General features: G+C 45.0%; 1 protein-coding gene across 2 annotated transcripts; it reads left to right on the forward strand.

The window, feature by feature from the left end:
• Positions 1-6,184: 6,184 nt before the first annotated feature.
• FAM20B (FAM20B glycosaminoglycan xylosylkinase) lies at positions 6,185-25,529 on the forward strand. Of its 2 annotated transcripts, none has more exons than XM_005428599.2 (7): positions 6,185-6,710; positions 9,993-10,079; positions 11,992-12,101; positions 14,245-14,416; positions 18,073-18,264; positions 20,620-20,679; positions 22,746-25,529. In XM_005428599.2, exons 1-7 carry the CDS (start codon positions 6,334-6,336, stop codon positions 22,975-22,977), a joined length of 1,230 nt encoding a protein of 409 aa, XP_005428656.1. In that variant the 5' UTR covers positions 6,185-6,333; the 3' UTR covers positions 22,978-25,529. The 2 variants fall into 2 exon arrangements, with proteins under 2 accessions (XP_005428656.1, XP_030919168.1); XM_031063308.1 differs by having other exon boundaries at positions 18,073-18,209; positions 20,657-20,679; positions 22,746-22,967.
• The last annotated feature ends 1,765 nt before the right edge of the window (positions 25,530-27,294 follow it).

A 27,294-nucleotide genomic window follows, 5' to 3' on the forward strand; every position in this document is an offset into this window, starting at 1 on the left:
CGGGAGAATCGCAGGATCCGGGAGTCAGTGAGGCTGGAAAAGACCTCTGAGATTTCCAGTCCAGGCGGTGACCCAGCAGCACCTTGTCAAGCAGCCCATGGCACCAAGTGCCACGTCCAGGTTTTCCTTACCCACCTCCGGGGACGGTGACTCGCCGCCTCCCTGGGCAGCCCGTTCCAATGTCTAATCACCCTTACCTTGAAAAAATTCCTCCCTGTGACCAACCCGAACCTCCTCTGGCGCAGGGTGACGCTCCATACTCTTGTCCTGTCGCTTTTTACCTGAGGGAAGAGCCCACCCTCACCTGGCCGCATCCTCCTGTCAGGGAGTTGTGGAGAGCAGTAAGGTCCCCTGAGCCTCCTTTCCTGCAGGCTGAGCCTCCCAGCTCCCTCAGCACCAGGCTTGTGCTCCAGACCCTTTCCCAGCACTGTTCCCTTCTCTGGACTCGCTCCCGCCCCTCCCCGTCCTTCCTGACAGGTCCGGCCTGAGCCGCGGCTCCGGCCCCCGGACAGCCGGCGGGGGCTGCACGGACGCGGCTCTGGCAGATGGGAGCTTGTATCTGCACTCCTGCGGTTCGTTCCTCTTCTGGATGCTCGCTTTGAGCTGGGGACGGAGCCCCGTACAGCTGTGAAGCCTCTCTGGCCATCTGTTAACCCTTGGGAACAGCCGTCTGCACCGTGGGCTCTCACCCAGTGCCAGGCGCAGCTTGGCGAAGGTCATTGTCCACTGGTGGAAAAATACAGTGTGCATGTCCACAGGAGAGTGCTGACTGTGGTTGTCAAAGTCATGGGTTTAACCGTTCTTAAAGGATATCTCTCTTTGGATCCTTTCTGGATACAGATGTGCATAAGCACTGCAGCTGTTTTGTTGTACCTTCTGGGGCCCTGCAACATCATAGTGCTTTAGGGGCTGAGCAAACAGAGTAAACTGTAAAATGTAGATCCTAGGTTTGCAGTGAGTGGATCCCACCTAGTATTTATTACAGAACAGATGTTCTTGTGTCTTGTTTTAATTTGAAAATGACTCCATGCACCCATCGTGTCCTTAAGTCTGACCTACTTAGTCACTACAAGATTTGCCTCCATTTGAGGTAGAAAGTTTATTTTGCTTCGTGGTACAAAGTTGTCAGCTTGGTTCTGACACCAGAATCCCACTGCCTCTCCTCAGGAGTGGGGGAGGCTGATTGGCAGCGTCCTACAGCAGAGACAGGCTCATCACTGCTAAAATCCAGATGGGTACATGGACCCTCGCTAAATTTTTAATGTCAGTCTTATGTAGGAGATGAATAAACATGTCAAGTGGAGAAGTGAAACTGCAGAATTTTCTCACTGCCTTGGCTTCATTTCCAAGTGGAACAAGGCTCCCTAAAGGATTTCCAGCTGGCTTTATTGACCTGTAGTGGTCAGGGGGAATGTCAGTAACTGGGATGGGAACAAGGGAGGGTTGTTCTGGCCGTCTTCTGACCAGGTCCCAGCACCCTCTGTATCAGTGCCCTTGGCTCCAGCCCCTGTCTGTTGCATTCCCCATTTCAGTGTTCCCAATCCCTCCCTGCCCACGTGGCATTCCCAGCTCCCTGCCCGTGGGTTGCCCACATGGCCAAGGCAAGCAGACAACTGTTGAGCCAATGCTGCAGCCCTTCCTGCAGCACCCCTGGCTGCCAGCTTCCAATAAACACATAAACCCTGTCTTCAAAACATCTACTGTCCTCTCAGATGCGTTTGGAATTAGCTGGTGGATCTAAGTGAAAAGTGTGATTATATAAACTTTGTTTCCATAGGAAACGGTGCTTGGTGGAAAGTCATTCTGCAAGGAGGATTCATGCAGCCTGGTTTCCTGAGGAGTTGTTTGCCACATCCTACCCCAGCAGCTCCTGCCTGGCTCCCACGGGCCTCAGTGCCTGGTGGCTTCTCCTTCCCCAGGGCTGCAGCCAGGAGCTGCTTGGATCCCAAGCCACCCTGTCCTTATTTGTGCAGCCAGCTGAGTCAGGTGTTCCTGTTTGCTGTGCCGGCAGCTGGGAGAGATTCAGGATATTTACCCTGTTGTCCTTGGCTTCTCAAGGCTTCTGTCCTCTATCTGGCCTGTGGTTTTGTAAAACTCATGCAAATAGTCCTCTGACAAATTTGGCAGAAATGCAGGTGACAGATTCTTTAGTTACTAAGGGGTATAACAGGCCAAGGTGGGCAGACAGATGGACAAAATGATTTTGTTTCTTTCCAAAGCTGTGTGAGAATATTTCAGGCAGTTACTGATTGTTGCAGCTGCAGGCAGAGATATTGCAGTGGTTAAAATGCTCGTGATCTTTGATATTTATCAGTATTGTAGCTCTCAACCAGGGGTGCAGTTGTGTTTGTGGAAAGTTTGAGTGTAGACTGTCACAGATTTTGCCTGTAGATAACAAGGGTTTTAAGAGGAAAGGAGATGGAGAAACAGCAGACAAGTAAATACGTGGGAAGCCTTGAGCACTAGATGACTAAACTTGTACACAGGGCAGGCAGCACACAGAGTGGAAGTGACAGAATGAGTCTGAGAAATCCAAGGAAAGGTCTGTGGGAGCCTGCCTGTGGAAACTGGAATAACAAGGCTCACACAGAGAAGGGAGGCATGAGCCACCAAGGAGCTGGCCAGAGAGGGGAGGATGGGAAGGAAGATTGATCTGGTGAGACTGAAGGATGTTTTGGGAAGAGGAAAATGTCACTACTGTGTACGATGTTCCTTCAAGGCATTTTCCAGGATTTACTGGAGAACTTCTAAAGGCCATTTGATAGGTGATCCCAAAAGGTATAGTGTATATAAGAAAAGCCCCATGCATTAAACAGGAATTAAACTCTACTTCCACCATATCCATTTCAGATCAATGTCTGTTTGAGCTATGATTTTTTGTGTGCTTATGCTGCCAAACTAAACCTTTGCCTGCCCCCGGACCTGATTTGTGACTTGGAGCATAATGAAATCCTGGCAAATTGTACACACAAGTATTTTTGACATAGCAGCTAAAAAGCTTTATGATATAAAAATAAGATTGTGATATGAGGCACGCCATTGATTTTGTGACTCCAATAAAAAATGTCTTGTGGGATTTTTCTGGTAACTTTGCAGGCTGCTTATAGTAGCTGTAATTTTTGTAACAGGCAAATTGCATGTTGTTTTTTGAATGGAGAGTGAAGTGGTCTGATGTTGGTATTTAATGCCAGAAGACATGCTTTAATTTGTGTGTTTGTGTGTACAGTGACCCCACCATGATACTGAGGGGATGCTGTTATTTGTGTATTGAGTTGGAAGACTCCTACTTGCTGAGAATACAGACCTGGTTGTAATAAGAGAAAGAATTGATCAGGAAATTTCCCAAAGAGGTAGTGAAAAACAAGAACCATTTCTTAGGCAGACCTTGCAGTTGACTACAGCATTAAAAAGCTGCTAGGGCTGTTTATTTCTGGCTGTTTTCTCTTTTTGTCTGGGTTTACTTTTGTCATTGTCCAAGACCCTTTTGCTGTTCATTCCAGAGTTCTGCTCACGATCACCTTACTTACTCCTTTTTAAAATTTTGGTGGTGTATTGTTATTTCACTTTTCTCATCTGTGACCTCATTCCAGGGCCAGCTTGACACTTCTGGAGTTCTCATAATCTTCCTTTCCAATCCAAGACTTTGCCAAAGATTTGTCTTTTTCAAATTACTTTCTTCCAAAATGGCATAAATATTTTCTTACATTGCCTTGACGCTGTCACCCTTGCCATCTTCAATTTAGAACAGTAAACTCAAGTTCTTGCTGTCCATGGTAAACTTGTTTATAAAAGGATTCAGTTCCCTTGGCTTGCAGAGCAGAGAGTGTAATGTTGGCACCAAGGAGAAAAGTGCAGGCTGTGCTTGGAGGCCTGGGAAATTGATTGCATGGCAACCTCAGGGGGGCTTTGGTGTTTGTTGGAGGAAAGCAGCCGATGACTCATGTCCTCAGATGTCACTAAAAAGTGAGAGCCAGCTCACCAGCAAATAGTTAAATATTGAATTTTATTTATTTTTGTAAATTGTTTACCTCATTGGAGAGTTTCAGTTCAAAATTAGTTTCAAAGCCGTCACAAAAGATTAACTAAGTAAATTACCTTTAATTTCAGTGACTGTAGTTGTATTCTCCCCCCAAGTCCCAGGAAGAATATCGCTAGAGAAACTCAGCATTCCTGGAAATCAAGGTAGAAAAGTGAGTGCTCATCTTGAGCTCCAGAGGTGTGGAACATCCTGCCCTGAGCTTTAGTGCTTTAATCAGGCAGCACTGCGCTGTGAGGCTTTCTTTAAATGTGAGTGTACACATCCACATATCCCATAGCCAGGAGTAACTGTTCTGAAATGACCTCTGTTCTTCTGCCTAACTCCTTACAAACTAATGGATTTTAAAAATGAGTGTAAGCAGTGCTCAAAATGATTCAGAATTAGTAGCTTTAAAGAGGTGAATTAGGCAGTTAAAGTGAGAGGGTGCAGGTGCAGCCAATCCGCTTTGCTTGTCTGCTTAAGTTTTAGAATAATGTGATTATTATTTAAGGATCTCTTCCTGGGTGAGTCTGTATCTGCAGGAGTGAGAGCTTTTGGGTCAGGTGCATCTTCCTTGTCTGTGCTTCACATTCTTGTGCTTGCAGTGGGTAATGTGCAGGTGGCAGTGCTGTCTGGAGAAGAACAGGCTGCCAAAACAAAACTAGATGAAGAATAATAATATGCTGTAATTTCCATATAAACATGTGGTTTGTTCTCTTTCAGTATGAGCACAAGCACTTATTTTCCAGCAGATTAAAATCAGTATTACATAGTTAACAGGAGACTGTGGCTCTAGTTTGAAGCATCCCAGAGGCTTCTACCCTCTGCCCTTGCTGGGGTCTCTGTCCTGCTATGAGTGCTAACAGGGATTTGGGAGAACTGTGTGGCTGGGTGGATCTGCTCTAGACCTCATGTAAATTTGTTCTGCTCTGTGGCTTTGCATGTCCTTTTCTACATGTCCTTTTATACTTTTATACTATACTCTTACACCATGCCTACCTGATTCTGTACTGATGGCTGTGACCTGTGTGTGCCTCACCAGGCATGGCCTGGCTGTCCTGTGGTTGCTGCTGGTGAAGGAGCCTGTGGCAGCTCATTTTTTCCAGTGCCATGATTAATTATGGCTGATTTATACCCTTACTGTTAAATTGCATGAAAAGGCTTTCCTGTGTCAGTCCTCCCCCAGCTCAGGGTGCTCTTTGGGGTTTGCATGATCAGTGTGGCTGGTGAAGAGAAATTGCTGCTGGCTCCAGTGCCCCTCAGAGGTGTGTGCCTTATGTCCCCTTTCTCTTTGGCTTTTGACTGCATTCAGCTAATACTAGGAAGGTAATTCTGTCTTTATAACCCAATAGAGTTGATGGTGTGTTCGCTGGTCCTTAGATGCAAACACTGCATCTGGCCAAGGCTTCTTGAGGGGCCAGATGTGTCTTGGAGCCCACTGTAAATATAGAAACAGATGTGGTTTTAACTGTTGTAGGTGAGGATGTGAGAACAGGCAAGTGGTCTGGGATATTTTTTCTAGTTAATTTGGTTGAGATTGCAGACACTTTGTGTATTTTCTGTGGTTATGGGTTTTACAGTTGAGCACAGAAGGAACTTAGTTAACTGTGAGGAAGTAAAGATGTCATCCCCTACCCCAGCTCATATTTTTTAAGAATGGAAAAAAAGCTGAGTAAATTATAGTGGCAGCAAATGAAAGACAATAAACAATTAAGTCTATTCTGTCCTTATGCCTTGTACCTTCAAGAAAGAAGGTTGAGCAGGTGTTCTCACTGTTGTGAGGTGTCTTAAAATCTACCTGGGAGCTTTTCTGAGGGGTTGGTCTTTAGGACACCAGCAATCATGGGATCTTGCACTAATGGAAGAGTGCATGTGAAATTGGAGCAATCACGTTAAACTACAGTTCCCTGCAAAAATCTTGCCTGTGGTGGTTGCAGCTGCTATGATTTCAGCTGTGCAGAGATGCTCTCTGGCAATTTCCCCTTCCGTGCAGATCACAGACAGGCTGCAGGAGGGCAGCAAAGCCAGTGTGTTTTAACACAAGTGTTCAGGCTTTAGGTTACAGGTTTCCACAAATGCAGGCTTATGCTCCAAGCATAAACTTGATTTTGAGTTTGGTGGGATCTGCGGGATTGTAAGTTTGTGTTTTGTTTATTTTTAGGGGTACCAGGAGATGCTTCAGTGCTGAGACATCTTTTACAATGCAAGTTAGGCATGAAATTCATCAACTAACACCCCCTTCCTCACCCTGATCTCCAACAGACTTCCCGTAACGCTCAGAAGAAAGTGTCAGGGGAGAAGGGCTGAAAGGCACCATGAAGCTGAAGCAGCGAGTCGTGCTCTTGGCCATCCTCCTCGTCATCTTCATCTTCACCAAGGTTTTCCTCATCGACAACCTGGACACGTCGGCCGCCCACCGCGAGGACCAGCGCGCGTTCCAGCGGATGCTGTCGGGGCTGCGCGTGGCGCTGGAGCCGCGCCTGGAGCACACGCTGCAGTCACCCTGGGAGATCGCCGCGCAGTGGGTGGTGCCCCGCGAGGTGTACCCCGAGGACACCCCCGAGCTGGGCGCTGTCATGCACGCCATGAGCACCAAGAAGATCATCAAAGCTGATGTGGGCTACAAAGGGACGCAGCTGAAAGCTTTGCTGATACTTGAAGGAGGACAGAAGGTTGTCTTCAAGCCCAAGAGGTAAATACTGCTTTCAATGTCTGCGTTAACAACTGCTTCATTTACATATACTATTCTTCTCCATGTCGTCACATTAGTGTTTAAGTTACGAATTTTGAAAGACCATCCTGTTATTTTTGAGACAGAATAGTGTCACTCGTGCGCCGGGGTCAGGGCAGGAACAGGCGAGAGGCAGGATCCTAGCAAAGGCAAAGAAGGCTTTATTCAAAAGAACTGCACGGTTTTTATACAGTAGTATGATAAATTCTATTCTATTGGCTAACTAACACAAACATCTTTCTCACACACTGTCCTTGAGAGGAACAGAAAAATAAAGTAGAAAAACAGCACCTGCAAATTGTTTATAGTCAACATGTTATCGCATCTTTCCAGCTCCCTAAAATTTCTCACAAGCCACTGTGAGAAACGCTTGCTGTTTCTCTCTCTCTGTCCCATGGCATCCCCAGAATAGAACTTTGCTGGTGCTCTAGTAACATTAGCCGTCTCTCAGGCTGTACAGCCTTGATACAGCCTGTCTTTAGACTAAAAGAATAATCACTGTGTTCAATCCTGAGGGGATGTTGGTTACACCTGATGTTTCTGAGCTGTATCTTCCTGACTGTGGAAGTGCAGCTTCTGGCAGTTTGGAGACAAGCTTTACCTCCTTGTTGCGTCAGACTGTCAGGAGAGGGTGCAGTTCAGGAGCAGGGAAGGAAGGAAACTTGGCAATGGTCTTAAAATACATCTGTGTGTCTGGTGTAGTTGAATGTAGGCTGTAAAAATGGTTGGGTAGGTCAGAGTGAGGGCCCCTGAGCCTCCTGTCTGCCAGCAGTGAGTACTGGAGAATGGAGGGTAGTGATACTTCCTTGGTATGGCCTCAGTTTACAATGATCCTCAGAAAATAACTGACAGGATTGAATGTTTCTGAAGAGTCTTGGCTGTAAAGCTTTTTGAACTGTTTGTCTTTGGGAAAAAGCAGAAGAAAGATGTTAAAAAGTAGGGCCGGGTGTGTTTTAAGAAATTTCACTGCAAATCAGAAGTGTCATCACAGAAAAAGATTTTGGGTTAAGCAGGCATTAAGGTTTCCTGGTAATGAGTGAGTGCAGAGGCCACAAAGGTGCCCTGAGGGTGAGAGCACCTCTGCTTGGAATCAGGCTGAGAGAGCTAGGGATGTTCACCTGGAAAATAGAAGACTCCAGGGAGACTTTAGAGCCCCTTCCTGTGCCTAAAGGGGCTCAAAGGAGATGGAGAGGGACTTGGGACAGGGGCCTGCAGTGACAGGACCAAGGGGAATGGTTTCACACTGACAGAGGGCAGGGATAGATAGGATATTGGGAAGAAATTCTTCCCTGTGAGGGTGGTGAGGCCCTGGCACAGGTTGTCCAGAAGAAGATCCCTGGAAGTGTTCAAAGTCCAGGCTGGACAGGGCTTGGAGCAGCCTGGTCTAGTGGAAGGTGTCCCATGGCAGTGGAATTGGAATGAAATGTTTTTCCAGCCCAAACCAATCTGTGATTCTATGATTAGAGAATGAGAAAAAAATCTCTGTACAGCCGATTCCTACTCTGGCTGGAGCTCCCCTGCAGGCCCAGGCAGTGTCAGCCTTGCACACAAAGTCCTGGTGGTACAAGAAGCATCTCCTCCAGTGAAAGAACTGGGGATTCACAGCATTCCCATAGGGCTTTCTGTGTCAGGGAGTGCAGTCAGGTGTTTCACTGAGAGTTAAACTGCATTCTGTAACTCCCTGTCTGTGCAGGCAAACACAGGCACTGAGCTCCAGCAAGGACACATGCAGCTGGGAGTGTTTATAGGAGCACTGGAGAGGGTGGCTTGGCCATCCTGGTAGACCCATGTTTTGTTTGTGACTGCTGAATAGCCAGGCTTTTGGGCACAGTCCTGTTTTGGCACTGCAAGAGAGTCTATTTAACCAGCTTTGGACCTGAAAAAAACAGTTCTGAGCAAACTTAGCAGCAGGGGAAGAAGGATTCCCTCATTACTTTTGCTCTGGAAAGGACTAGGTGCCTACTGTGGATGGAAACAAAGAGTTTGGTCAGGATTTACTAATAAATTTTAGCTCTGCAGCTTTCAAAATGTGACCATGTTTCCAAAAGCCAGCTGTAAGTACCTACCAAAGACCAGCCTTTGAGGATTTGTTCTGAGGATTTGCTGTCTCACTTCAAATTTACTTGAAATTCAGCCCTATTTACTAACAAATAATACTTGCTGTCATCACACCTGGTGGTATATGTAAGAGAAGATGCTGGTTTGGTGAAGGCTCCCATTTGGCAGGAATCCTGCACTGGTGAATTCTCTTTTGAGCTGCCTTGCAGAGAAGCTGAAGCATTGCTCAGGCTGGGGAAGTGGATTGTCTTCTCCTCCCACATCCTCCCTGAGCAAGGCTAAGACATTGAGGTCCAGCTCTCTGCCTCCTCTTACACTCTTGTTGCTACTGGTTGAACACAAATTCTGCTGGAAAGAATCCAGTTTACACAATTTGAGACATAGATGGAAATAAGAAAATAAGTTACCTAATTTGGCCTTTTGAAAACATGTTGCATTTCACCCATTTTCTCGGTATTGATTGTGGTGTGTCACACTCAGCTGCAGTGTGGTGCTAGAGCAGTATCTACACTGATCCAATGTCAGGCAACTGAGAAATTGGTGTTTGCCTTGACTATGTACCATCTACTAAAAGATAAAAAGGGGAGCAAAAAGCCTTGCACTTCACCAAAATGCACCATTATTGTTGCAATGAGTGCCTGATTTCTATTTTTGCTGTTCATGATGTCTTTTCTCTGCCAAATTAAAAGCTCTGTTTATACCCACTATTGTCCTCAGATTCACACTTGCTGATTTTCTATCTACTAAAGATTGCATTTGCCATCTCTTCCACAATACAAGATTGTATTTGTTAATGAGAATTGTTAATGTACAATTCTTTCTAACCCCAAAATCATCTGTGGAGTTGCTGCTTTCCAGTATAAATAGCCCCCTGTTCCATAGCAGGGTCTGTGCTCTTTGTTCTAAGATGTGACTTGGCATATGGTTGGATTAAAATTTATTAGTTGGAATGTGAGCTGCTTCCCAAGCTCTGGACACCACTGTACATCACTGACCTTTCCTCCTTATTTACCACTTCAACAGTCTGGACACTTTAATCTCACTGATGTTTTTCCACTCTCCCATTGGCAGTCACTTGCAAAGTGACCCAAAGACTCTTTAACTATTATTAAATTGTTACTTTAAACAGCAGAATTGACAGGGATTCTACATAGATTCACTTAATTTGATTTATTGCAATTCCAGATATGCCAGGGATTATATAGTGGAAGGAGAACCCTACGCTGGCTACGACAGACACAACGCAGAAGTGGCAGCCTTTCACTTGGATAGGTATGGAATTACTGCTTTATCTGGTTTTACTGTCTTTGGAAAACACCAGAAAAAAGGGGTTCTTTGAAGAATACACCTCAGATGGGAGCTACCTCTAACCTGACAATTTACCACACTGAAGCCAAAATAAGGATTAGCTTATTCTGTGAAACTTCGTTTTTAAGATCTGTTCAAGAGTGTAACATTTTAGATATTTGTGAAAAGTTTGGAAAGGAGAATGAGCCCTGAAGCCACTCTAGTTATTATTACAGGGGAGAAAGAGGTTAACTAAATGCTGTGGAAGAGTCTGAAATACTAAATGTGTGTGCTAAGTTCATGTCCAGTTCCCTAAAAAGTCAAGACTAATGTCTAGACTAACAATTTAGTCTAGAGTAAATATGAATCAGTGCATCCTAGAGGAAGTCCAGTTATTCATATCCTAATTGTGCTTGGAATACCCAGGTGGTTTTGTAGACCTGTGCTGGAGGTGCAATTACAGGAAAAAATGAAAATTACAGGATGTTGAAAGAATGGGACAGAAAACAGCAGACACTGAATGTCAATAGTTATGAAATGCTGTTAGTGCTGCAATTTCATATAACGTAAATGAGCACAGTCTCTGTTTCCTCATAGGAAGATTTGGAGGTGAAAACACATAAAATCTTGAGAAAAGGAATAAGGAGGGACAAATATAACAAAGGATGGAAAAACCAAAACTGAGGTTTCTCAATACATAGATAAGAGCCTTATCACTGTGACTAAGCTCACAGGTGGTGACAGAGATGTCTGTTAGTCCTGATTCACCTGTGGAACTCACTGCACAGGCAGTAGAAATCAGTAATTCTAGGAAGAATTAGAATATCTAGGATGATAACTAGTTGAGTAACACCCATTGCTGCTACAGCCAGCTTGTGCTGCTGGGCCAAAATCAGGGTATATTAAGAGAATAAAAAGATAACGGAGCCAGATATCAGTCCATTTGTGCTTTCAAGAAGCATACAGGCTTCAGGTCCCCTGAAAAAGTAGTGACTGAACATTCAATCAAAGCCTCTTTCAAGTGTCCAAATCTCACTTAACTCTTCTTTGCTGTCCATTTGGTCATGATTTTGTGCTTCTTTTCTCTGGTCTTTGTCTGTGGCTATGCACCTCTTTATTCTTCAGGAATACCTTTTCAGGATCTTTTTCCGAGGTGCAAAGACTATCCAGAGAGTGTCAAAAGTGCATTAAGAGAGTTGGGGCTGACACTCCTTTGATATTTGTACTTTAAGCACTTTTAAAATTCCATTACAAACACCCAAGTCATTTGTGGTCACAGAGCAAAGGCTGTGGCAGGCATGGGAGTGGAACCTGGATCTTGTAACTGCAAGTTTTATGGTTGTTCTTCCCACCTCTGTTTTTCCAGGCCCTTCTCAGGCATTCACTTTTGTTCTACCATTCTCTCTTCCCTTCTCCTTCCTTGTGCCAAACAAAACAACTCTTGGATTGGTTGCTTTCAAGTGTAATTGAATTGGGCTTAAGCATAATATTTTAATAGATAGTGGTTCCCACACATTAGAAATGATCTTTCCAGGTGACCAGCCCACAGGCCATATGGTTTTACTGCTTCAGCCTGCTTCAGACACATGATGGATATTTCTGCTGTGAGGTCTGAGTTCTGAGGATTGGAGCATGGTGCATCCTCTGTTGCTCTGCTGCAAATGCTTTAATAAAGGAGTGTCACTGATGGCCTATAAAGTAAGTTTAACATCCAGGCACATAAGAAAAATTAATTTCCTTACTTTGCCTCAGAGAAAAGAGGAGGTTGCTGCAGGGCTTCAGCTTTACTCTTTGGTCTCTGTCATCTCTGACAGAGACTGTGAGAGTTTTTTGTTTTAGTTTTGAACTGCTGCCTATGTTGCCAATTCTCAGGCTGTGTTTTTTCACCCCAAATCAGAATCCTGGGTTTCCGCCGAGCCCCGCTGGTGGTTGGCAGGTTTGTGAATCTGCGCACGGAGATCAAACCCGTGGCCACGGAGCAGCTCCTGGGCACCTTCATGACTGTGGGTGAGTGCATTCCATGGGCTGTGCTGCCCAGGGAAGGGAAAATCCTTCATGGGAAAAAAGAGCTGTGGGAGCCTGACACAGCTACAGAGCAGTTAACCATGATGCAGGAAGGTTCTTTCTGTGCCAGGAGAAATCTTGGATAACCCCATGGAGGACTTGGTTTCCTTTAAGTAATGTTCCCTCATGCTGCTGTTACAGATGGGATTTTTATTTTTTGAGTAATAATTTTCTCTCTGCTGTCCAAAATGGTTAGAAAAGTCTGTGATTAGACCTGAAAAGAAAAGAATAAAGTTGTATTTAATGTGAAGAGAGTGGTGATTTGGGATAATTTATAGAGCTGACACACTGGTTGGTGTTAGATATTGTTGGTGCTGCATCAGAGCCTGCAGAGCATTTACAACCAATGATAGAACTTCCCTGTGTTGTTTACAGTAATAATGCTGTGAAGGACACATAATAGAAGCTATTAATGTGAACTCCTACCAGGTGGTCATTAAGCACCAAGAAATTACTTATGCTGCAGCCTTAACTCCCTGAGGCTTTCATAAACCATCCAATTATTACTCTTTTATTTGTTTGTTTCATTTCCTAATCAGAAGGCTCCAGAGATGATTGTTCCTTACTGCTGGTAACGTTCCTGTTAGCAGCACTACTGGCAGTCTCACCTGCTGCCTGACACTGCCACTTACAAGGTACAACTTCCAGATGAAAGTTTCAGCTCAGCCTCATCAGCCTCTCCTGGCATTCACATGGGGTTCCTGCCTCAGGCAGGCTTTCCATTTTCCAATTTCAGCCAAGATAACCAAGCTGTTTGCTAGCAGCAGTGCTGACTTGAGAATTAAAGCTCCAGAAATGTTCATTGCTCCTCCTTAGATTCCTTGGAACTGCTATTCTGCAAAGCAGGAACTAAAGAAATGGGTGGATCTGTGGAGGAGGTTATGATCTTTTGTCAGGCCAAATTTGACCAAAATCCTGAGGTTTTGAAGAAGAGAGACTTCATTCGTACTCAGTGCAGGTTTACTGGAGTTACAGCTAGAATCTCAAAGAATTCTGTCTCTTGCTAGACCTGCTGCAGCCCCTGGATGGGAACAGAGACTTGCAGGCTTTCCATAAATAAGAGATCTGGTCTGCAAGCTCTGTGTTGGTGATGATCTGTGACATCCTCAGGTTGTCTGACAGGATTCTGGGAGCACAGGGTCTGGATGGAGGGCTGAGAGGCAGGGATGTGTGAGGGTGGAAAGGGAATGGCATTTGGAGAGCTGAGCCTGCTCTGGGGAGGGTATTGGATGTAGAACCAAAGGCAGAAGGGACAGAGGGTAATCACAACCAAGACGTAGCTGAAAAATATTTTGGAAGAACATCTGTGAGCATGGAACTGGATTTAACTTGGCAAGGAAGAAGGTGGGTTAAGAAGGGGAAGATAGAAAAGGTTAAACTAAAACTACTAATGCAGGCTGCTGCAGATTACTTGATTACAGATTACATATACAGGATTACAGATTATTTGATTACAGATTACAGATACAGGATGCATCAGTGTTAGTGACTAAAGGCTGCTGTGTTTTGTTGCTCCTCTCCTGCCAGAAGACACTGATGAAGCTTTGACAGATCTGCATTGCTTGGTCATGTGAGAATGATACTTGGTTCTGTCTCTTCTGCTGAGTCAGCTCAAGTAGCTGAGATGTGTGGCAGGTCTCAGGGCACCAAATCCCTTCGACTTCTGCTGTGTCTCTTTTCACTTACCTCTTTTTGGTCAGCTTTTTCAAGTAAGTGGGAAATCTGACACATGAAGTATGAAATGTGAAAAACAAGCAGTGTTAACATTGCAAAGTCAGGGTCCTCAGGACTAGGAAAGGATCACAAAAACTTGTTGAGAGTGTGATGTATTAATTCTCAGAGTGATAAAGTCATTAGAAAATATAATTTAATTGCTCTCTCCTTTTCATATTATTCTTTAATTGCTCTGAAGGAATGGATGTCTGTGTAATCTCTTTTGAGCCTCTCAGAGACAGGAACCACGAAGACAAGTGCAGTGAAATCTTGTAGTGGGGAAGCCTTACTCCAACAACATGCTCCTGAATTTCAGTTGGATTCCTTGGATTAATACCTCTTCATTTGATACCTCTTAATTTTTCTTTTTAAGGCAATAACACCTGCTTCTATGGGAAGTGCTACTACTGTCGGGAGACAGAGCCAGCCTGTGCAGATGGGGACATCATGGAGGGCTCAGTGACCCTGTGGCTGCCGGACGTTTGGCCCCTCCAGAAGCACCGGCACCCCTGGGGCAGGACCTACCGCGAGGGCAAACTTGCCAGGTATGAGAGAGAACGTGGCAGTGTCATTCCTTATAGATGATAATTAGCACTGAAATGGCCCTTGGTTAATTAAAGAGCTCTTAAGTAGTTTCAAAACCTACACAACACAAAACTAGTTGTGTTGACAGCTTTCTTAGCACAACCGTAGAAGCCGAGAAGTCCAGAATAAAATTTAAATTAAAATGAGGAAGGAAAAAAAATTTTCATTGTTTTCCACATACTAAGCTCTGTCCTTTTCCTGTATCTTGGCTGGAACAGAACTCCACAGTGCAGTCACTCCAAGCCCTGAAAATCTTGTCTGTGGGCAAGCTAAGGTTCTTCTCTTGTGCCACTGGACCTTCTGTTGATGCTATGGCCCCTGAAATCTGGTAGCACTGTGCCATACCTAATTTCATGATCCTTGTAGTTAGTTTTCAGAGTTGTGGAACTGGTTTAACTTAGGCTAGGCCCTGTGTCATGGTTTGACACTGGCCAAACACCAGGCACTCACAAAAGTTGTTCGTTTACCCTCTTCTGTTACAGTTGGGCAGAGGAGACAGAAGAAAATTAACAAAGGGCTCATGAGTTCAGATAACAACTAGGAGAAAAAAAACACTCTAAGGGCAAAACAGGCCCAAAACTAAGGTATAAAGTAGATTTGTTATTAACAGAGTCAGAGGAGGATAATGAGGAGTAAAATAAGCCTTTAAAACACCTTTTTTCCCCCCAACCCCTCCTTCCTTCCTGGCAACAGTGCAGGAAGACAGGGGGTAGGAGTTTTGGTGAGTTCATCATTGGAGATCTTTTCCTGTTCACTCAGAGAGAGGAGCCTTTTCTCTGCTATGCCATGGGGTCCCTCCCACAGGCAAACAGTTGTCATAAAACTGTTGTGGTGTGGGTTACTTGTCCATGGGGTGCAGTCTTTTAAGGATAGACTGCTCCAGTTTGGGAGCAAGGAGAGAGCAAGCAAGCTTTTTCTTTCTCTGGAAGCAGGAGCCCTCTTTCTCTCTTCAGGTCTCTCACTGGATCACAGCTTTCTCTGGCATCCACCCACTCAGCCATGAGCACTTTTGCCATGGGCTGTGCATGGATCTCTGCATCCCCCATGGACTTCATGCATTCCAAGGGGACAGTTTGTTTTATCAAGTCCTCACCATGGCTTGCAGAGGAATCTTGGCTCCTGGAGACATCTGGAGCACCTCCTCCCTTTCTTCCTTTTCCACTGACCTTGGTGTCTCCATGTTGTTTTCCCTCACATGTCCTCACTTCCTCCTCTTCTCTGCCTAGAAGAAAAACTGCTGCTTGTAGGTACCATTGTCAGCTTCCACCAATTCAAAGATTGTTGCAAGATCCCACAGTGCCCAGAGGGCAATCCCATCTAGGTTCTGTGTTGGGAGTCACTTGTCTTGCTTCCACTGCTGGCCATCAGAGATTAGCTCTATCAGACATGGTGGAAGCTTCCAGCAGCTTCTCACAGAAGCCAAACCTGTAGCCTTCCCCTGTTACCAAAAATCAGTCAGTGCCACATCAACACACCCTGGAAAGTCCTTTGCTTTGAATGCCATCAGTATTTGGTGACCATGCTCAGCATGTGAAGGACAAATGTGCTAAATTCCACATTTGTCCTTCTTTAAACAGCATTCTGCAATATATGTAACACATCTGAGTTCCTGAGGTAGGGATGTTTTTGCCATGACCTGAACAAATGGGTTTGAGCTTAGTAATTTTCTGAATCTGTCTTGCACTTGAAAGTGATTAGAAGAGATTTTCAGTCCTTTATCTAAAGTATCCATTGATTCCCAATGATGTGATTGTTCTCAGAAAGAATCTCATCCAAAGGCTCTGTTGAATTGTTTTAGGGTATAAAATGCACAGATTGAATTTTGAGCAGCAAATGTTTTTTCTTTCCCAGCAGGTCAAAATCAGCTGTGTTCAGTACATGATAACTTGCAGTGATGAACAGGATGAATTTCTTGGAGGTGTTCCTCCTGTTGAGAGGCTCCTTTTCATCACATCCTGCCTGCTCACACAGAGGTTTACCTTGATTCCTGTGCTGATTTGATATTTGGTGTATTTAAACTCACACTTGCCTCCTTCAGATGAGGTTACAAGGTTCTGGTGTTTTTCACCATGTCATGCTGCACATTTCACTTTGAGAGATCAGAATTAAAGGTTCTTGGTGTCATGCTCTCCTTTTTCTGTGCCTGGTAATTGTGAAAAAATAACTCTGTAAGAATTTTTTCCTGCTCTAGCTGCTGTTTTGAGTTGACCTTTAGAACATAATTCTAACACATTAGTGTATGTAATTTTTAATGGAGGTGTAATGGACAAAATCCCTGACCTTCCAAGGCCTGTGCTAATACAATATAAATTATCAGAAATGAGTGTTGGATAAAAGTGTCTCTTGAAAGACTGCATGGAAAATGAGAGAGCATAGCATGTGTGAAAAATTGTGGCAAGGAGATTAAGTACTGCTCTGAAGTACAAGGAGAGAAAAAGAAACACTTGAGGGAGAGTGGGATGCAGCATAAGAAATGTATCCAGAACAAGGAGAAGAGGTTCTGAGACTGTTGCTGTGTGGATTTGTGCTGCACCTTGAGTGTGAGTTGGACCTTGGTGCAAAGATCCCTCTTCCTAGGGGATTTAGGCACAGTGTTTGAGGAACATGGTGATCTATTGTTAGAAACATTGAGAAGATAAATTTTTAAGCTCTCTGATCTGGATACCTGGAAGAAAGGTGGGATATTGGGATCTCTGGTTCCAGACCACTAGAAGATGAAGTGAGATGTGTGGCTTTTGTAGTCAATAAATTCTGATCTTCCTACTTTTATGACTATCTGCAGTTTTGAGCATGTCAGCAAGTCTCTCCAGCTTGTGTTTCTTCCATCTCTGTTTCCAAATCACAGATGGTTTGAGGCATTTCCAATTTAACTGCTATTTTGTGAAGGCTTGTTTCAGTCCTTACGTGGAAGATGTCCTTGTTATTTAGGTGGACAGATGGAAAGGATATACACCAGAAATTTGGCACTTTTGCTGGTGGTGTTGAACAGCTTTGAAAGCTGTAAAGAAGAAAATGAGGAAATTTAAAATCCTAGCTTCGGAGAATTGAGACAGGACGTGTGTTACGAGATTACGTGGAGAAGGAGATAAGAGGGAAGCTTGAAATCATGTCAGTGGAGAAGAAGGTGAGATACTCTGCAAAGGAAGAGGGGAGGGAAGAGACAGCTGTGATTTAGGGACAGTGTCCACTGTAAAGCCCTTCTCCTGGGGGCAGAGGGGCCCATTAAAAAGAAAAAAGGAAGAGGATGGAAACAGCTCAAGGCAATGGAAACACGCACAGAACTGAAGTGTTCCTTGGGAAGTTGAGGGAGGCAAGGCATGGCAGTAATCTTCCCATAACACAGCCTGGCCACTGTGGGGTTGTGAGGAAGCAAACTCTGACTGTTTTCCATAGGAAGATGATCTTTGTGTATCTTTGAACTGAAGTTTGCTCCATAGGCTGGGATGTCAATGCAGGCTTTACTCCTCTCATAAACACTGTTGTCCAGCTCTCCCTTCTTGGTCTAGCCTGGGCTGCTGCCCTTTCTTGGTGCACTCGAAGTGACCCGGAGCAGCTGTAGCTGCTGCTGCTGAGCAGGGGTGTTCCCTGAAGGCTGCTTGGTTCCCTCTGGCTGCAGGTGGGAGTATGACGAGAGCTACTGCGACGCCGTGAAGAAAACGTCGCCGTACGACTCGGGCCCGCGGCTGCTCGACATCATCGACACGGCCATCTTTGACTACCTGATCGGCAACGCCGACCGGCACCACTACGAGAGCTTCCAGGATGATGAGGGAGCCAGCATGCTCATCCTGCTGGACAATGCCAAAAGGTGAGCCTGCCCACACTCCTGCTGGCCTGGCACTGCTGGCTGCAAGGGCACACGTTTATCTGCTCTGTCTCTCTCTCTGTTTTCTCTCTTTATTATTTTGTATCTTTTGTAATACTCTTGCCTTTTTATCAGAAATTAATCACTAAATCTTAGGGTCCTTCCAAGGCTGTGGTGCTGACAGGACAAAGGGGAATGGATTCCAGCTGAAAGAAAATGGGTTTAGATCAGATAGTAGGAAGAAATTCTTCCCTCTGGGGGTGGGGAGGCCCTGGCACAGGTTGCCCTATCCCTAGAAGTGTCCAAGGCCAGGTTGGACAGGGCTTGGAGCACCTTGGTCTAGTGGGAAGTGTCCCTGCCCATGGCAGGGGGATGGAACAAGATGAGCTTTAGCCCAGCTCTTCCAACCCAAACCATTTTAGGACTCTGTGATTCTGCTCTGTGCTCTAGATACTCCTCTGTCTTGGCAAAGTTCTACTCAAGCTACAGAAACTCCCCAATTAACACAGTATTTCCCAAAGCAACTTTCAAAGGTTTGCTCAAGTCTCTCCTCCTATCCCCAGAAATGCCCTTTCCTTTTAGGCTTTTAATTAAGGGAAGATTGAAAACTTTGGCTTTTTTATTTATCACCAGTCAGTATAAGTGAGTGCTGTAATAAAAGCAGATCTTTCTAAGATGTGTTTCTGAATAATTTGGCATTCCCTGCCTTCTGGATATGCCTACTCTGGCTTTGAAAGGTTAGAAGTTTAGAATGGAGGTAGAAGTGATACCAAACACAAAAATGATGATGTTCTATATGTGGACATTAACTCTTACCCGAACAAAAATGTTTTAAAAATATGTTTAGAATGTGAGTTCTTCTGTCCCTGCTATAGTTTTTTTGTATATTGTCCACTATAGTTTAGGTTAAAAATCATACTGAAAACACAGCCTTGTTTAAATCATAACAATTTGATTAATTTTTCTTAAAAACATAAAGGTCATCTATTTGCCTTTCTCATAATTCAGTCCAGCAATTCTGGATTATTTATTTTTCTGGTGGGCACTCCCATGTGCAGGGGCAGTGAGTTTCCCTTCTGTGAAGGACCAGCAGTTCCTGTAGCAGGCTCTGCTCTGGCTTTGCACAACACTTGTACCAAGTGTACACAGCACTTGAGACCTTGGAGATCCTTGCAAGGTTTGGAGTTACCTTTCTTTTCCCATTTCTCTTCTGTGTAGTGGATTCCTTCCAGCTTTCCATCCATCCTTCCTGTCATCAGCTTGTTCAGTAATACTCCAGTATGACAGCAGGATGCATTCCACTGCTTAATTGGGACTGCTTAATTACTGCTGCTTTAGGTGAATTTGGCAAAAATGCTCTTTCTGTTCCTCACTGACAATGTGCTGGAGGAAGGAAGGTAAGGGATTAGTCACTGGAAGTGAATAGGGATTTGAAGGTCAAGTCCTTTTGTTATGGTCCTTTTCCTATGGCATTATGAAAATATTTTTGGTGGGGCTTTGCAGGCTGACAGTAAATTGTTTTCTTGAAAATGTAAGTGATTTATGTATAATGAAATTTTAAATTGCTTTCAGCTCCTTTGAAATAATGGGTAGGGGACAGTTTTTCATAGAACCATGGTAGATCTCAATTTGGAAGGGACCCATAAGGATCATTGATCCCAACTCCTTGTTTCTTACAGAGCTACCTAAAACTAAACCATGTGAGTAAGAGCAGATGCTCCTTGGTGCCATGACCACTTCCCTGGGAGTTTATTAAGTTTTAAAGCTATGAATAACAGAATTATTTGGGCAGCATAAGGCCGGGCCCCTGCAGCAACTTATCTTTATTGAAGGGAAAGTTCTTCGTTGAAAACAGTATTATGAGGAAGGTGAAACTATGAAAAATAAATCCAGCATGTGTTTGGAAGAAGCTTGAAATACTATGGAAGCCTTCTGGCTTGAAATGTTTAAGTTGATCGCCTTGTTAGTGAACTGTGACTCTAATGGTTGCTGCTGTTGGGTTCCTTCCCTGCCCAGCTGTGTCAGACAGGCAAAGCTCCCATTCTGCATGCCCAGAATAGCAGTTATTCCTTACCCCTGCATCATTTCTGAACTCCTCTGAAATGCCTTTCTAAGGTGCCTTGGTCTGATAAAGAACTGGGTATACTGTGCTGCTTCTGTTTACCTGCTTAGCTGATGCTGATGAAAGTTATATCTGCAACTGGTCTTGGACTGTTTATATTTTAATTTAAATTATTTGATCTCTTGGAGCATGAAATTGCCTAGTATTGATTTCTCTGAATTCTTTACAAAGCCCTTTATGTTGAGAACAACCTTAAGAGTTCAGCTGGTTCACTTGGTTTTCATTTTGCTTTTCAGCTTTGGAAACCCTGCCCTAGATGAAAGAAGCATCCTGGCTCCTCTCTATCAGTGCTGCATGTAAGTGAAACACAGGGGTGCTGTTCACTTTACTTATGTAATTCTGTCCTTAGGTTTGCAATTTCATTAACTTGGGAGCCTTCTGGCAGCCTGAAAAGATTTGCTCAGGTCCACAGTGCTGTACTTTTTGAGACATTGTCTGTTTGATGGATGGGCCCTGCCCAAGAAGCTGGGGAATCCATTTTCATGAAGGCAGAGGATTGGCTGCAGAAAGTGTTCTCACCTCCAGGTCACTGGTTCAACTCTACCCACAGTCATGTGACAGGCACTTTGCATGTGCAGCTGTCCCACCCAGCTCCTGGCAAATCAACATTCACATCCCTGCTTGAGTTCTCCCTGACAGTAGTGAAGGATGGCAATTTAATAAAGGCAATTTAATAATTTCATACATGGTTTCTAAAAAAAGCCTGCAGCCCTGCTCAGGGGGCTCCTCTCAAGTAAAATGTGTAGTTTCTTTGCAGAGTTTTGTTTCTGCTTTGGCCTTGTGAGCTGTGTTTTTATTTTCAGAGGCCGTTGCTTTTTGACTTCTGTTCTATGTCCAGTCTCTTACCAGGCCATTCCTACTTCTCATTAGGAATTAGATGCTCCAAGGGCTTGAGTGGCTCTCCTCTGGAACAGCCTGAGAGAGCTGGGGTGTTCAACCTGGAGAAGAAAAGGCCCTGAAGAGACTTCAGAGCCCCTTCCAGTGTCTAAAGGGGCTCCCAGAGAGCTGGAGAGGGACTTGGGACAAGGGCCTGCAGTGACAGGACAAGGGGGAATGGCTTCACACTGACGGAGGGCAGGGTTAGATGGGATATTGGGAAGAAATTCTTCCCTCTGAGGAGGCCCTGGCACAGGTTGCCCAGAGAAGCTGTGGCTGCCCCTGGATCCCTGAAAATGCCCAAGGCCAGGTAGGACAGGGCTTGGAACAATCTGATCTAGTGGAGGGTGTGGAAGGTGGAATGAGATGTTCTTTAAGGCCCCTTCCAGTCCAAGCCATTCTGGGATTTTGTGACAATTTCCAGGAAGAAAAACACTGAGATATCAATTTCCTGACTCTCTTACTTCAACGTGAACTCCTTCAAGCCTTCCAAATGGAGCTTGTCTGTGAAGCTGGTCCTTGAAAGGTTCTGTCTTCCAAATTCTCTGGGATCTTTGCAGAAAGCCTGAACTCTCATCTTGCACTAAGCACAGCTCCCTGCATGCTGCAGTACACCTGGTCCATGCTCTGCAAGATCCTTTTAAAAGTCACATGCAGAACAGTTAAAGAACTTTTAAATTCTTTCGTTTTCCTGCATTAGTTTCAAATGTATGTTTAATTTCGTGCTTTATTGAGATTCTTCTGGAGTCTTTTTCATCTTGATTCCCCCAAATGCAACCAGAGGAGAAGTTTATCTCTGTGAGACTTTGCAATTTCCTGCTTTTCAGATTTTCCTTCTTTCTGGTACTGGGCAAGTGCCATATGATAATTAATTTGCATAATTGTTTTAAATATAGGTTTGTTACAACACTTTCTTATTTTGCTGGATTTATTGGAAGCCATCAAACCCAAGAGTTTAGACCAGGGATGCTAAAGATTTGGCCCTGAAAGGTTTGGGGGAGAATCCCAAGAGACTTCACAGAGCATGAGAGCTGAGATGGGCTGACACAAATGAGCTCGGTGGCCAGTGAAGAGGAAAGGTCACTGCTGTGTTCCCTTTCTTGAAGTTTAGTCAACTGCCTTTTGTCCTTTGTGATTCATTATTGGTCAGTGATGCTCTTTCTGAGGCGACCTTTGTTTGAATTTGTTGATTTTCCTTCCTTTTCTTTCCTTTCCAAACTGTGTCCGGGAGGCCACATGACTGAAGACCTTCTGTGCTCTCAGCTGGAGGTGTTCCTGTGTAACATCAGAGTTATGTCACACCAGACTGATTCTTCATCACCTTTAATTTTCAGATTCCATTAGATCCTGTCTGTGATGCAGTTCTGCCTGGACCCTGCCATCCCAAACCCACTTCTGCACTGAGTCTCCATTCTTGATGAGCCAGTATTCCCAGTGGGATGCAGCAGGAGCCTGGTGTGGTGATGTGTGTTTGTTTATTTTGCAGCATCCGTGTTTCTACCTGGAACAGGCTGAATTACCTGAAGAACGGAGTCCTGAAGTCTGCCTTAAAAACTGCCATGTCTCATGACCCCATCTCACCTGTGCTCTCCACCCCTCACCTGGATGCCCTGGACCAGCGGCTCCTCAGCATCCTGGCTACAGTGAAGCAGTGCACAGACCAGTTTGGGCCAGATGCTGTGCTGGTGGAAGACAGGATGACTCTGTCTCACCTGTAATCCTAGCAGGAACATGAGATGAAACTCCTTTTTTTAAAAACAAACAAACAAACAAGCGATAGAAAAACAGCACAATCAGTTCAGAAGGGCTGTGGCCAAGATGGACTGACATGAACAGGACAGCTCCCGAGCCAGAGGAAGGGAGGTGACACTGGCTGTTTCCTTGGGCTGGCAGCAGAGAGAGGTGGGAAGGAGCCTGGGATGGCTCAGCCCCGTGGTGGCCACTGTGCCGTGTCCATTGCCGGCAGTGGGCACCGCGCTGGATGAACACGGCTCTGGGTGCTGTGCAGAGTGTGGAACACTGAACTCCTCTGTGGACTGGATTGGAGGGGACCCTCAGAGATGGACAGAACAGTCCCCTCCCCTTCTCTTCCCCCTTTACTCTGGCGAGTTTGTTCATTCAGGGTTGTACACAATCAGCTCTGAGCTGGTTGGGCATTTTACTGCTTCTCTAGAGAACGAGCAGGGGTGAATAAAATAACTGTTGGACTGAAGAGTTGTGCCACCCCCTGGGGTGGGATGTTCTTCTGGTTATCTGAGGGGTGGGAGATAGGACCTCTGCTGCTCACTTGGCTTTTCCTTGATAAAAGGCTGGGAAAGGGTGCTGCTTCATATGTGATAATGCTTCAGTGTTTTTTGCTGAAGTCCTATCAAAGGTTTATCCACAGGGTTGGAGATTTAGGAGAGGACAGGGTGGTTATACAGCACTTGATAATTAAGGGGTTATAGTAAGTTTCCATGTGTCTTGTCCCTCTTTTTTTCAATTAATCTGGCAAGGTCTGAGTAGAGAAAATATCCTTGCAGTTCTGTGTCCATTATAACCAAATGTTCATTCTCTTGTAGCTGAGGAGGACAGAATCTGTCCTTGGCAGCAGTTCTGTGTAGCGAGGTCAGGCTGCTTTACTGTGAGCCCTGAGTGCTGTGCAGCCCCTGGGCATGTGAGACTGGGGGAAGAGGTGTTTGCTGGACTTCCTCAGTCACCAGCAGTCATCTGAGGTGTGCAGACATCCCTGAGCTGTGGTCTGTCTTCTTCATCTCACCTGAGAGAGCTTTCTGCTGCTCCCCTGACCACAGCTCAGCCCTGCTGTTCTGGGGACACCAGTGCTGGGGTCCCACATTCACCTGCTTTGGCTGTGGCTGAGCTCAGAAGCTGTGACCACTTCCAGGAGGTTTTCTGCCTTCCCCAGTTGCTTCCTGCAACCCCCTCTGCAATCTTCTGCCTGGGATGGTCATCCAGGAGTCCTCACTAATGGTTTTGCCATAGACAGAGAAAAGTTGGCTTTTCAGGGCAGGCTTGCAGGATTCATCTTGTGCTAGTCCTGTTGTCCTTCAGCACTGCAGCCTGTGCTGAGTTTGTGTCATAAAACTGATCACCTTGGGGCAGGTCTCAGTTTGTGTCTCCAGAAGGGAAGCAGCTTCATCACTGTTTCCAAATTGAGCAGCTTTGCATCAGCGTTCAGCCAGCATGGTCCTTGATGTAAGGAAGGAGCTCCCTTCCCCAAGTGATTACAGGTTACTGAACCTGAGAGCAAGAGCTCCAAAATGTCAGTTTGAGCTCTTTTCCATGATTTTCTTGTCAGGAAAATCTAGCTCCTTCTCTAACTGCAGTGTGGCAGGCAGGTAAAGAGCTGTTTTCTGTTCTTGCACCTTGGCCACACCTGGTCCAGGAGGTGTCAGGGAGAGAGTTTATCTGAAAAATGCAGGCATTGGTTTATTTTGTTGAAGTCTTTTTCTCACTGCATGAGCAGAGTATCTTGAAAGTAGAATGTGACTGTTTACCTGGGATTGAATTCTCTGTTATTCTTGCTGTCTTCTGGACTTGGCCACAACCATAGATGCCACAGAGCAACGAGATGATGGGATGGGATCTGGAGTTATTTACTGGAGTTCTTAGTCAGGTTGGTGACACACAGCCAGCTCTGAGGACGCTGTGAAGCTCTTGCCTCTATCCCCTGATAACAGAACACACTTTGGGTGGTGCCTGTGGGGCAGGAGCAAGTGCTGGTTTAAGCTGTTTCCCAGGAAATTTCAGATGATTTACCCAAAGGGGAGATAGTGAAGCACATGATTGGTGGCTTGTAGCATTTCTAAAAGCATTCTTCTTTTTGAGCTTTAACATGAGCTCTTAATATTCTGGGAGGGATCTACCAAAATTTAATTTTTGATTTCTATATGATCACTCTTGATATTTACATTTCATTTAATAATGGGCTCAAAAAAAGGTCTTTCAGTCTTCGAAATTAAATTAGTGTTGAGGATTTACATATTGTTCTAAGCTAAAGCTTTTGCTGTCAGATGGAACCTGGGGATGAGTTTGTCCCCAGTATAAATGTTAAAGATTTAAAGCAGGGTATTGGTTTATTTTGGTTTACTTGTGGACAAAGGGCGTGAAGTCCAGCATTATCAGTTGAATGAAGCAAGAAATGGTTGTTTTTTGGGATTGTTTTTTTATTTGTAATATTGATGCTTTTGGTTGCTGTAAACACTACTGGAAGTTGGTGTTCTGCAGCAGGAAAGAAAAATAAATTCCTCTCTTAAACCAAAATCAGGAAGATCTGGTTTTGGCCTTGTGACAATTTCTGCTCTTTTGGCAGTGATGGTGGTTTTGCTCAAATACAGAACCCTGGGAGATTTTAAATTGTAACCATTGCAAAGGAAGTGAGGAGCAGCATCCACGTGCCAACAGGGTCTGCTTGAATCTCTGAAAAATAGCATTGTTTGCAAGGCAGGTGCTCTGGGGAGGAGGTTTTCCAGACACATTCTGATTCTTGTTCACTGTGCACGTGTCACCCACTGGCCCCAGATGTTACACACTGGTTGTGTTGTGCTATCAATGATATCAGAGCACTGGAAGCACAGAAATCAAGAACTGATTAAAGAGCCTCATCAGCCATCTGCTATTTACCTCCTCCTCCTTCCCAAGTCAGCCATCAGGGGGAGGAGACCCTCGAGTCAGCTCTCCTTCCAGCAGCTGATGAACTGGAGTGTGTCTTGCCAAACAAACTTCAACTCAAAAGTACTAATTTATTAAGAAGGTAATTTATTTAGTGCAGCAGCTGGAGCAGGATGCTGGAAGCAGACCCCCTTCTCAGATGTGCCAGAGGAGGCCCCTGGGAGCTGCTGCACAAATGGAGTTGCTAATAAGCAAACAGAATGCAATCATGACTTTCTGCTCCTATCCCCCGGGGTCAGATCCCACATAAAGCAACATTGTGTGAATAAAGATTTTAATAAAGCAACACTGATGGATTGCCTAAGTGTCTCTCACCCTCCCCTGTCTGTCTCTCTGGAGTTCCAACATGTGGTGGGCTGAATGTGTGAAGTGTTCTGCTGCTGCTGTCTGCCAGTTCCTCCTCTGCTAATGGCTGTCAATGGCATTTACTCCAGTCATGTATATCCAAAAAATGCAGCTTGTTTGCCAGAGCCTTGTTGGTAAGGAAGAGTGTCCCAAAGGGAACAGAAATAAAACACACCTAGATTGAGGTGTGGTTTTGCCCATGCATCCCATGGCCCTCCATCTGCTGGGCAGGTGGGCTGAGCCCTTGGCAGTGCCCCAGGAGCTGGTTCCAGGAGCCAGGGGTGAATCCTGGGTTGTCAGGGGTGTCTGTAGAGCTGCAGGTGCTCGTGGTTGCCTTTGCTGAGCTTTTATTGGGATGGGCAGGTCACTGCTCCCCCAGAGCAGAGCTGTACTGAGGCTGCAGCAGAGCTTTTCCTAATGCCCCAACAGGGAGTGTTCCAGAGGCAGCAGGTGAGGTACTTCTGAAGTCAGGGATCTTCGACCTGCCCTGTAGCATCAACTGGTGGTGTGAAACCTGTTTTTCTTTAAACCAGAGTTTCTCGCTGAAACTTCAGATTTCAGCATTGTTGGATTCTGTAAGAACTGCTTTCTGGGGTTTATTTTGAGGGTTTTCTGGGGGAGGATGTTCTCGGATTTTTTGTTTCCTAGCATTGTGTGCTGACAGTAACTTTTCCTTTCCTCCATCTCTATTTTTGAGGTGCCAGTTTGCTCAGGGAGTGGGACAGGATTCTTGCTTGTGTATGAACAGTTCAACAGCTACAGATGCTTTTAAGTTCTGACAGGCAGAAACTGGCAGTTGAGAGCTGTTGTTCCAAGCACTTTGTTGTGCTGCTGCTCTGTATTTTTGGAGTGGTTTGCCATAGTAACAGAGTGAGAATTTGTATAACTGGGAGATTTTAATGTTTCTGATTATGTAATGAATGTACTTTTACAAAAGAATGAACACAAACAACTTTGAGCCAATGGAGAACCAAAGGGGGTTGAAAATAAGCACTTTCCCTGAAATCCCCAAATCCTTT

Source organism: Geospiza fortis, unplaced genomic scaffold (assembly GCF_000277835.1).
Source record: "Geospiza fortis unplaced genomic scaffold, GeoFor_1.0 scaffold506, whole genome shotgun sequence".
In the NCBI taxonomy this organism is placed as follows: Eukaryota; Metazoa; Chordata; class Aves; order Passeriformes; family Thraupidae; genus Geospiza; species Geospiza fortis.